General features: G+C 43.5%; 1 protein-coding gene across 1 annotated transcript in view; it reads right to left on the reverse strand.

Moving 5' to 3' along the window:
* Window positions 1-489: 489 nt before the first annotated feature.
* LOC138764838 (CD48 antigen-like) overlaps window positions 490-12725 on the reverse strand; it is a 42063-nt gene continuing 29827 nt past the window's right edge. Inside the window, exons 4-5 of the mRNA XM_069941171.1 lie at window positions 4672-4806; window positions 490-2003 (exon numbers count right to left, since the gene is read on the reverse strand). Of these exons, the coding sequence (XP_069797272.1) occupies window positions 1996-2003; window positions 4672-4806 (143 nt within the window). The 3' untranslated portion in view covers window positions 490-1995. The remainder of the gene's footprint in view (window positions 2004-4671; window positions 4807-12725) is intronic.

Consider the following 12725-nt stretch of genomic DNA (forward strand, 5'->3'; position numbering starts at 1 on the left):
AGCACAGCTAGAAGCAACTAGTCTCACCACAAGGGAAGCTGCCGCATGGCTCACAGGTTGCATATTAATGCAGACAAACCTCCAGCTTTCCAGAACATTCAGACATTCACAATCCTTTTTCCATATAAGTACGTTTCTTAGGATTTATTATGGGCAAGGACAGCAAACACCAGGGAGCAACGTTACAAAGTGAAGGGAAGAAAGTACTTTTTTTTACACAAAGTGTGGGTACCTGGAATGCCTTGTCAGAGATGGTGGTGGAAACTGAAACATTCAGGTAATTTAAGGGACTCTTCGACAGGCACATGGATGAAAGATAAACAGAGGGTTACGAGATAGGGTGGGTTTTGCACTTTTTAAAAATGAATATATGGGTTGGCCAAAGGGCCAATACTGTGCTGTATGCTCTAGCACTCTCCAGAGCCCTGTGTTATGAGCCCAAAGGACCCCAAAACCCAGCAGCCACAGACATTCACCAAGACAAGTGGCTTTCAAAACAAAAGTTATTTTTAATCAACTTCAAACATGGAAATAGAATCAAACTTTAACTTAACTCTATACTTATACTAACCCAAAACTTATACTAACCCAAATTACCCCCTTCTAATTCTAAGCACATGTGGATGTAATGTGTGTGTGTGTGTGTGTGTGTGTGTGTGTGTGTGTGTGTGTGTGTGTGTGTGTGTGTGTGTGTGTGTGTGTGTGTGAGTGTGTGTGTGTGTATATTTAAGCAAAGTTCTTTGGTTCGCAGTTCAATCTCACTTCTCCTTCTTCCAAGTTCTCTGGTTGCAGGCAATCACCATACTATGCACAGAACTTAACAGGTATAAAGTTCACCAGGCTTGGTGCTTGAAAGGTAAATGTTTACCACTCAGGAAAGTTCTTGTAGGGTTTGCAGAGAGAGATATTTGTTGCTCCAGGACTTCCTCAACTGAGGTATCATCATTAGTCACCTCAATTCTGTATGGGTGTGTTTAATGGGATTTGTCTCTCCAACATTCACATCATGATGAATCACTGATGTCCTTTTTGGATCATCAGGAAACAGATCTGTGTACTTTAAAATTAAATCCTTCAACCATTTCTTGCTGATGAAACTTGGCCCATCAGAGTTTTTTAGGTTATGACAGAGTTCCTTCTGTTCCTCTTATTCCAAGAGAAACATCAGAAAGATAGCACTGCCAGCCATCCACTGCTTTTGGAACTTTTCATCACTTCTTCCCGGATTGCACTGTTCAGTGTCCCACACATACTGACTGAGAGAGCTTATCCTCTATCTCTCTCTCCAACTGAAACTCCAAAGAGAGCATGTGACTCATGTCTTGCAAAACCCCCACCTTCTCCAGCAAACAACAGGAGTTCTTTCTTCTTCTCAAGTTGTTATCTTAGTTAAACAATTCAGAATTGACCCTGTGATCACTTTGCGAAAGGGTATTGATAGACAGTATGACTCCAGCAAAACAATAGCTCAAGCATTTTATGACATCAGTTCGCTTGTGAAAGGTGCTTACATTCTCCAGAGATCCTGTAATGTGAATTCTTCAGTTTTTCAAATAAGATCTGTTTTAAAATGTGTGTATATATGTGACCTACTCTAAATCTTAGAAATTCTCCCCAAATATTAATATTGTTACACCTCCCTTTCTTTAAAATAATTTTAACACTTAGAAAGAATTTTAGCTCTGATTTAAAATTTAATAATAACTAAACTGTCTTTAAAACCTCTAAAAATATAACAATTCACAATATATACATGTCATAATAAAGTAACAATGTTGACAGCAATTTATAAAAGATAAAATTTAACATCTTGATAGACAGTCCGCTATTATATTATTTAAAGCTCTTATATGAACAATTTGCAGATTATATTCTTGTAATATCAAACTCCCGTTTAACAATCTTCTGTTCTTGTTCTTCATTTTATTCAAAAACATCAGAGAATTGTGGTCAGTAAATACCACAATTGGTTCTTGAGAGGTACTGAGATACACATCAAAATTCTGCAAAGATAACACAATTGCCAATAATTCTTTCTCAATAGTAGAATAGTTCCTTTGAAGAACATTGAATTTCTTTGAAAAGTAGTCAACTGGATGGTCGATTTCATTAATTTTTGCAATAAAACTGACCCTGCTGCTCCCTCACTCATGTCCACTGCTACAGAAAAGGGTTTATCAAAATCAGGAGAGTTTAACACAGGATAATGACATAGCATATCCTTTAAATTTTCTAAAGCTATCTGACACTCTTTAGTCCACACAAATTTCTCCTCTTTCTTCAATAGGTTGGTTAAAGGAAGAGCAACCTTAGTAAAATTTCTGCCAAACTTCCTATAACACCCTGGCATTCCTAAAAACCTTCTCACTGGCTTCTTACCATTGGGAATAGGTAACTCAGAAATTGCATTCACTTTTGCTTGAATAGGTGCAACTTTGCCATGGCCAACTACATGATCCAAGTATGTAACAATGGCGTTTGCAAATTCTCTCTTTGCTAAGTTAACAGTTAAGTTTGCTTTGGATAATCTTGTAAACAATTTGTCTAATTCTTTCAAATGTTCTTCCCATGTGTCACTTTTTGTGACCAAGTCATCAATATTAGCATCCGTATGTGTTAAGCCTTGGATTACCGAATTAATCATCCTTTGAAATGTTGCAGGGGCATTTTTCATGCTAAAAGGTAACACATTGTACTCATATAAGCCAGATGGAGTAACAAAAGCTGAAATATTCCTTCCTCTCTCAGTCAAAGGCATACCAATAACCCTTCAACAAATTCAACTTAGTAAGAAATTTAGCTTTTGCTATTTTATCAATACAATCATCTATTCTTGGAATAGGATAAGCATATGTTTTAGTTTCTGCATTAACTTTCCCGTAATCTGTACAAAACTTACAGTTCCTGCTGAGTTTGGTGCCAGAATACAAGGAGAACTCCAATCTGAATTGAAGGTCTAATAATATCATTTCTCAACATATATTCCTCCTCCTGATCCATGATATTCCTTTTCTGAATGTTTATTCTGTATGGATGTGTTTAATGGCATTTGCCTCTCCAACATCCACATCATGATGGATCACTAATGTCCTTTTTGGAACATCAGGAAACAGATCTGTGTACTTTAAAATTAAATCCTTCAACTGTATCTGTTCTTGTGAATTAAGATGAACTAACTTTTCCTCTAAATTTTCCAAAATTTCTGAGTTAGACAAGTGCACAGAAACCATGGTTTCTTTAAGGTTACCCTCACAAGATTTTATTTCCATAATCTCATGATCCACCACTTCCTTCTCTCGGTCAACAGCCAACATCTCTGATACAGATTGTTCTCAACTACCATTATTCTCATAATAAGGTTTCAACATATTTATGTGACAAACCTGAGTTTTATTCCTTCTATCTGGAGTGTTAATAACATAGTTAACATCATTCAATTTTGATTTAACCGTGCACAGAGCAGAAAATCTAGCATTCAAAGGATTGTCATGTGTTGGAAATAAAATCAAAACTTTACTTCCTACCTTAAAATTCTTCACTTGAGCTTTCCTATCAAATAAACACTTCATTTTACCCTGAGCCATTTCTAAATTCTCTTGAGCTGAAGTCCACACTTTCTCAGCCCCTCCACACACCCAGAACTGATCCACACCCCTCCCCAGTTCCTCCCCAATTCCACCTTGCCAAAGCAACTCCTACCCTACACCCAATCCCTCCTATTGCCCAGCGCCTCCTCGACTCCCACCCAACTCCTCCACAACTCCAGAGCCTCACTAATACCACCTAACCCCTACCCTGTCCCAACCACTCCCTCTATCCCAGGCCTTTCCCTTGCCCAGACCATCCCCCAATGCTACTCCACCCAACCCTAACCCTAACCACTCCTTAGTCTCTCACCTACATCATTCTCCTCCCCTTCCCAGACACTCCCCAAAACCAGCCAACACATCCCATTTCCCCAGCCCCACCCCAACTTCTTCCCCTTTTCAGCCCCACTACCATTTCCACTTTCCCCCATCTTCAACCTGACTCTCCCCTTGCTCACTCCCTGCTTCCCCAACCTTTCCTACTCATCCCTAGTCCCACCCTTAGACTGCCCCCTTAAGCTCCCTCTCTCGTCAACTCACTGCATCATTCTCTCCCTGATCATCTCATCTCCCAGAGCAAGGCACACCCTTCCCACCAAACATCACAATCTTAACCCAGAGTGACCCTCTCTCTCTCCTTGGCCTGAGCCTCCGGTCTAAGGGTGCTGGTGAAATACCTGACCCTACCCCTAGGCTGGGACCATGATCTCGAGGTAGTTGGTTGGGGGGGGGGGTGGTGAGCACCCTAGTTCCAGGATGGAGGTGGGACACTTGCCTGTACCCTGACCCACCCTCCCTGTGGGCTAGGTCCATGGTCTCAAGGTGGGGGTGGGACATGCCCATTCAATGACCCTCCCCCTGGCTGGAACCCTGGTCTCAGGGTAAGGGGAGGGGTGGGAGAAGGAGACACTTGCCCACTGGGCTGGGACTTTGCTCTCAGGGTGGGGGTAAGACACTTGACTGTACCCTGGCCCTTCCCACTGTGCTGGGACCCTGGTCTCAGGGCGGGGGTGAGACGCTTGACCATACCCTAACCCTTCCCCGGGCTGGGACCCTGGTCTTAGGGTGGGGATGAGACACTTACCTGCCTGTACTCTTTCTGCACTTTTTCGTTTTGCCATCGAGAAGATTGAACCCCTTCTCCAGAGTAAGTAGACAATCAGAATTACCACAATTATTAATATAATGATTGCAACAATCCATCCAGTGCATGACCCACCTACAGGGAGAAGTAAACATTCTGATTTAATCATGCCCTTATTCTCCTGCACCCCTTAGACATGCATACAGCACAGTAACAGTCCCTTTTGGCCCACGTACCATCCAATTACACCCAAATGAGCTACACTCCTGGTCCATTTTGAAAGGTGGGCGGAAACCCACGTAGACATGAGGAGAACATACAAACTCCATTCAGTCAGCGCAGGATTCAAACCCCAGTCCAGCGTTGCGCTAACCGCTACGTGAACCATGCCACCCCTTGGAAAAAGGTTCTGACCATCCACCCCATACACCCCTCATCATTTTATAAGCCTCCATTACGTCACTACTCAGCCTCCTGCCCTGTAGTGAGAACAATCCCAGCCGATCCAATCTCTTCTGCTGACCACAACCCTCCATTCAAAGCAACATTCCAGCAAGAATGGATATCAACCAGCTGTGGGCAGGGCCTCAATGACACAACCTGTTACAAAATCAAATCTGGTGCAAGAAACAACAAAGCTTCACTCACAGATGAGCTCAATGCCTCTATGCCTGATTTGACCACCAGAGCAAGGAAGAACCGCTATGCATCCCTACATCCTCCCATGATCCTCTACTGACAGTGTCCAAAAATGAACTGCGGGCTGCCTTCAGGAGAGTGAATCCAAGGAAAGCATCCAGACTGGAAGGAGAACTTGGCCAAGTCCTGGAAACCTGTGTGGACTCGAATACACAATACCAACTGGCTTGTGTATTCCTAAATTTCTTCAGCCTCTCACTCCGACAGGGTGTGGTATTCACCTGTGTGCCTAAAGTACTATTGACCAATGGCACTCAGTTTACACAGATAACGTGTTTGAAAGGCTGGTGTTGAAGCATATTTGATCCTGTTTAAGTGATGACATGTATCCATTCCAATTTGCCTACAACAGGTCTATAGCAGATGCCATCATATTGGCTGTATGCAGAACCATGGAACACCTGGACAGTAAGCATGCATGCATCAGGATGCACTTTATTGACTACAGGTTGGCTTTCAACTCCATCATCCCCTCAAAACTGATCAGTAAACTCCAAGACCAAGCCCTCACTACCCTACTGTGTGCAGATTGGCAAGAACATCTCCTCCACCATCTCATCTGCTCAAATCACTTTATACCTACGGCAGAGTGGCTCAGTACGACAACAGCACCAATGTACAAATTTTCTGATGATACCACTGTCAGGGGCTGTATAAAATGAGGTGGTGAGTCAGCACGCAGGAGGGAGATTGAAAACTTGGCTGAATGGTGTACTAACAACAACCTTGCACTGAATGTCACTGAGATCAAGGAGCTCATTGTAGACTTTAGGCAAGGAAAACAAGAGGTGGGATCTGAGGTGGAGAGGGTGAGCAACTTTAAATTCCTGGGGGTCACTGTCTCGGAGGATGTCATTATGAAGAAAGCTCATCAGTGCCTCTACTTCATCAGGAGATTGCGGAGGTTTGGCTTACTTCTACAGATGTGTAGCGCAAAGTGTGCTGACCGGCTTCTTCATAGCCTGGTATGGGGGCATCAATACCTGAGTGAAAAGCCCTGCAAAAGGTAGTAGACACAGCCCAGAACATCACAAGAAAAAGGAACAGAAGTCGGGGCATTTGGCCCATTGGGTCTGCTCTGTTTTCACATCTAGTTCCAATTTCCAGCCTTTTCCCCATATTCCTTGATACCTTGACTAATTAGACACCAATCAATCTCCTCCTTAAACTCCCTCAATTATCTGGCCTCCACAGCTGTGTGTGGTAATGAATTCCACAACTGTTACGAGGTATATACAAATATGTCTTTAAAAGGGATAGATTATGGGGGATTAAGTGTTTAGGTCACTTCACAAAAGACACCTCATTTAAAATGCAAGAGCTTTGCTCAAGACAGACTCCGAGTACCTTAGCAAAGACAATAAAAACTGCTTTGGGAAAAAACTTAAAAGAGTTCAAGGGCTGATAAAATCCTTCAAAGATTGGGTTTAAAGACTCCTTGCAGAGCTCCTTCTGGTTTTTGCAAGCAGAGAGAGAGGAAAAAGACCAAACATGTTTTCTCTAAGAGGGAGAGAGAGCGCGAGAGGGAGAGAGAGAACTGACATCTGCAATAGCTTTTGGAAGCTTGTTTAAAACCCTATTTTGAAGACGGGCTGTGAGTTCTGAGGTCCACCTGTTGAAACAACCCTCCTAATCCTTACAAGAGGAAATGGCCGGCTAGAGTGTTTCTCCTGAAATAAGGGAAACAAGAGGAATTCTGTGGTGACCTGGAAGACAAGGTCATCATTTGGAAAACCAATGATGGGACAAATTTCTTTGGCAAGACACAGCTTGTGGGAAATCAGTTTGTGTGTGTCCAATGAGCAATAAATCTCTCTCTGAAACCAACTAGAACCTCCCTGAATGGTAACCATTTACCTTTAAACACCAGATCCTGGTGAAAACTCATAAATGTTAAATTCTGTGCACAGTATAAGAATTGCCTGATACCGGTAAATTTGGAGGCAAGAGAAGTGAGATTGGACTGTGAATCAAAGAACATTTCTGAACTTGTACACATTACATACACGTGCACTTAGAAGTAGAAGGGGGCTAAGTTAATGTTTGACCCTGTTTTTAATGTTTAAAGAAAATAAAAAGAACCTTTTATTTAAGTTGTGGCTGTGTGAGCAGTGGAAGAAACACAGCCACCACATTGAGGGTCATTAACGACTGTTTTTATTCAAATTCAGCGTGCCCCTTTAAGGGCAACATCATAATCGCTGCCCAGGGTTCGCGCTGGAAGGGATGCTGGAGTCAGAGAGAAACCTCTGACAATGTCATTTCCCCATGGCTACCCCGCCAAGTGGCAATACAAGCGGGGCTGGTTCTCCATGAGGATGAGCGCCGCCACACAACCCACCCCAGAATTGGCTACGCGTCCTGTCACTTTGGCAGCCGGCCCCTGCGGTTGGGTGCGGCCGTCTGCGCCGGCTGTGATAAGTCCAGATGGGCGATATTGAATGAAGATCTACCGGGACCAATGCCTGAAGAGGGCGCACAAAATCAGTGAACCGGTGCGGACTCGAAACGCCAACATGGCCTGTTTCCGCTCCGTAAATGGTTATATGGTTATATGGTTATATGGCTGCCTTCAGGCGGTCCACCATAAAAAGATCCTCTCTCCCCCCAACGTTCAGGGTGAAGGTTTCGCCGGACTGGTGCAAGAATTTGTATGGCCCCTCATACGGTCGCTGTAGCTGTGCACCTTGTGGTCCCCTCCGCACAAAAACGAACTAGACCGAGTCAAGCTCTTTGGGGAGGTGAAACGGCCGGGTGCCGTGGTGTTCCGGGGGTGGGGGAGCTAAGGAGGCCAGTCGCCTGTGTAGATCTGTCAGCAGGTTTTTGATGGTGGCCGTGGTGTCAGGATCTGGGCTGAAAAACTCACCCGGCAGGGAAAGCGGTGCGCCATAGACCATCTCCACTGGTGAAGCCTGCAGGTCCTCCTTGGGTGCCATCCTAATCCCGAGGAGGATCCAGGGTTGTTTGTCCACCCATTCTGGTCTGGAGAGTCTGGCCATAAGCGATGCCTTCAGGTGCCTGTGGAACCTCTCCACCGACCCGTTGAGGGTCATTAACGACAGTTTTTATACAAATTCTGCACGCCCCTATAAGGGCAGCATGAGCTCAGTCACCTGGTGCATTGTGACATCATAATTTCTGCCCAGGGTCCGCGCTGGAAGGGATGCCAGCATCCCTCTGACAACGCCATTTTCCCATGGCTGCCCCTCCATGTGGCGATACAAGCGGGACCGGTTCGCCATGAGGATGTGTGCCGCCACAAAATAGCTATTTGCCTTGGCAAATTTCTATTGCTGCTGGGTTTTAGGGTCCTCTGAATCCGTAACAATGACCCTCTGGCTAAAGAAATTTCTCCACATCTCTGTTTTAAATGGGTAACTAATTCTAAGACTGTGCCCTCTTGTCCTGGATTCACTCACCAAGGGAAACATCTTATTCGCATCTACTCTGTCCAATCCTTTCAGCATTCAAAATGTTTCTATGAGATCCCCTCTCGCTCTTCTATTCTCCAGTGAGTAGAGTCCAAGAACGCTAAACATTCCTCATATGTTAGCCCCCTGCATTCCAGGAATCATCCTGGTAAATCTTCTCTGCACCCTCTGTAGCGTGATCAATGACCACTCGTGGACACGAAGTAAGGGCCAAATGCTTTATTGATCTAAAGATCCAAGCCTGCCTCAGAATACTGCTGGCTCAAGTCCAAGGGCAGGTCTGAGGGAGGATATTAGGGCTCTTGGCCTTTATTAGGAGGAGGGGCTACTGGTTCCACAGGTGGGCCAGCCTGCCCAGTTCAGTGGGGAACGTGCCCGCAACATCATGTTTCACCCACATACCTCCCTTCTCAAATAAGGGGCCCAAAACAAATGAGGTCTCACCTGGGCCCCATAGAGCCTCATCAACACCTCTTTACTCTTATACATTATTCTCCTTGAAATGAATGCCAACATAACATTCGCTTTCTATACTGCCGATCCAACCTGGTGGTTAACCTTTCGGGTATCCTGCACAAGGACCCCCAAGTCCCTCTGCACTTACGAATTTTGAATTTTCTCCCCATCCAAATAATAATCTGCTTGTTTATTTCCCTTTCCAAAATATACGACCATGCATTTCTCAACATTGTATCTCAGCTGCCACTTCTTTGCCATCTCTCCTACACTATCCAAGATTCTCTGCAACTTTTCAGTTTCTTCAACACTTCCTACTCTACCACCTATCTTGGTGTCATCTGCAAACTTGGCCACAAAACCATTCACTCCATAATCTAAACCATCAATAAACATTGTGAAAAGAACCTGCCCCAACACTGACCCTTGCGAACACCACTAGTATCTGGCCACCAACCAGAACAGAATCCCTTTATTTCCACCCTTTGCTTTCTGCCTTTCAGCCAATGCTCCACCCAATCTAATATCTTCCCTGTAATTCCACGGACTCTCATCTTATTAAGCAGCCACTTATGTGGAACTTTATCGAAGGCCTTTTGAAAATCCAAATACACAACATCCACAGCCTCTCCCTTGTCCATCCCACTTGAGATTTTCTCAAAAAATTCCCATAGGTTGGTTGGACAGGATCTTCCCTTCATGAAATCATGCTGGCTTGAACCCATCATGTCATGCACCTCGAGGTATTTCATAACCTTGTCCTTGAGGATCAACTCCAATAACTTTCCAACTACTGACGTCAGACTAATAGGCTGTACCCGACTGTTACAAAGAAACACACACACTCGCAGTGTGGGAGGTTAAGGTCCAAGATTTATGGAAAGGCTCCTTTTATATAGTTGGAGTTACTGCCGTTTGTTTCATTGACTGGCATGAATAACAATAGCAGGCGGGAATCCATCTGTGAATACCCTTCTCCCACAGCCTGTTATTGATCTGTTAGCTGGGCAGCTTGGCCAGTGCCATTTTAGGGCTGCTGGTCTTGTACTGCTCCAGCTTCCAATCCCGCCAGTTCATTGTGTGAAGGGACGTGCTACAGTGTGCTATGCCACTGTTTACTACCACACGATGTTCCGGCTCGATCTCAGTGGTGGGCCGCCACAAGGCCTTCAATTTTCTTTTTTATGCCTTCCTCCTTTCTTAAACAGCAGAACCACATTTGCGACCTCCCAATCTTCCTGAACCACACCAGGGTCTATTGATTTCTGGAAAATCAATTCCAATGCCTCCGCAATCTCTCAAGCCCCCTCCTTCAGAACCAATGGGTGCACCTCATCCAGTCCGGGAGACTTATCTACCTTTATTTTTGAATATTTTATTTAAAATTTTTCAACATATTAATACAAACTAAAAAAAAGTAAAAGATAATATAAAATTACCTACATGTGGTGTACAACCTACCCCCCAAGCTAAAGACCCCCTCCCCAACCTCAGAATAATCAATATTAGAATAAAATATAGTTCTGCAGTAAAAGAAAAAGAAAGACTTTCAGGATTGGATAGAGGAAGGAATATGTTCCAACATAAAATCTTTTAATACATTCTGAAGGAGATATCCTCTTATACCAATTTCATCATTTATTTTATTCCACATATTAATCAGATGATTCACCAATTGACTATCAATTGTTCATCCCATTTATATATGAATTCTTCTGCTTTCCTCTGTCCAATTTTATTCATTTCTATTTTAACCCATGCTAGTTTTTCCTCTCTTTCAGAAAATAAGATGCAAGAAACTTCATTTGCTCTGCACAGTGATCATTTTTGAAAGGAAGAAGTTGTAAGCCTCCTAATTCACATGTCGGCATTAACTTCTCGATAGAAACTCTTGACATGAGGGGCGTGGGAAGATGGCGTAGATAGAGGACGTGTTGGACTTATAAATACCCGATTTTAAAAGTTGTGAAAGTGGTGAAAAAATAGTATTTACAGACTTCTGAAGAGTGGAGAATTAAAATGGCTGCAAATGTAAAGAAATCAAAAGGTCAGTTACAAAAGAAATGACCCTATAAAAGTGTGGAACAACTGAGGCCTACCTACCAAGCTGAAGCCACAGAGTCGTCGACAGAAGTTCCCAAGCCTCAACAGACCCCTGCTTGGCTGAGTAAAACATCGGGGCCGATCGCGCATTTGCAAGATGGTGCCGGTTCTGTTGTGAGCTCGGCCAGCCCTGACTTGCGCTCCTGTGAGCCCAGGAGTGCGGGTGGATCAGCCAAGTGGGGACAATCATGCAAACTCGCAAAATTGCCTGGTGGTCAAGGGGTGCGCAGTGCAGCGTCGGAAGACGCGCCTGCGCGGTCAGCAACCTTCCCGGGCACACGCAGTGTGTCGTATGTCAGGGAATTGTTGGAAAAGGTGTGGGCTGTGGGGGATCCCGAACGACAGCGGGCTGATGAGGTCAGCCTGCAGTCGACGGGGATACAGACCCGCAGCTGCACTGGAAGAGGTAGAACTGTGCTGGAAGAGGAAGAGAGCCCTGCTGTAATGGAATCAACATGGGAAGAATTTATAGAGGCTGGGACTAAAGAAGGTAGGTCTCAAGAGGGAGTGATGGAAGCTGGACTAGATTATGTTTTTACAATTTTGGAAGGGATTGCACATCAAATGGAAAATATGTCAGTGCAGATGTCTTCACAGATAAATCAAGGGTTTATGGAAGAGAAAACTAAAATGAATAATATTTGTGAAGAAATGACTTCTATGAAGAAAGATATGACTGTGGTTAAAAGTGATGTTAATAGATGTATGAAGGCAGTGAATATTGTACAGGATAACTAAAAAATTTGAAGAAGCTTTCTTTGAATGTAAGAATCAAGTGGATTGTAATAGTGAAAAAATGGAAAAAGTGGAGGATTCTTTAGTGGACTGGGGGATCCAGAAGGAATTATTGAAGAAGATTGATTCTTTAGAAAATCAAGGTCGAAGAAATAATGTAAAAATAGTAGGTCTTTCAGAAGATATTGAAGGCTCAGATACGGTGAAAATTTTTAAGAAATGGATTCCAAAGGTATTGGGCAATGAATTTTTTCCAGATGGTTTGGAACTGGATTGGGCACATAGGGCATTGAGGAAAAAACCCTTTCTGGGCCAACCACCATGAGCAGTTTTGATCTGTTGTTTTAGATACCAAGATAGAGAAATTATATTTCGAATTGCAGAGCAGAAGGCGTGACAAAATCAGCTCGAATGATGGTTCAAAATAACACAGAGTGTTCTTTTATTCCGATTTGAGTCAAGAAAAAGGCATAGAGAATTTGATTCAGCTAAAGAAGTATTGTGGAGAAAGGGTTATAAATTTGCTTTTCGTTGCCCTGCTGTATTGAAAATTTTTTATGGAAATTTTCAATCTCAATTTTTTGAAAATGCTCATGATGCATTAATTTTTGCTAACTCATTGCCAGATTT

This window comes from Narcine bancroftii, chromosome 5 (assembly GCF_036971445.1).
Source record: "Narcine bancroftii isolate sNarBan1 chromosome 5, sNarBan1.hap1, whole genome shotgun sequence".
NCBI classification, from domain to species: Eukaryota; Metazoa; Chordata; class Chondrichthyes; order Torpediniformes; family Narcinidae; genus Narcine; species Narcine bancroftii.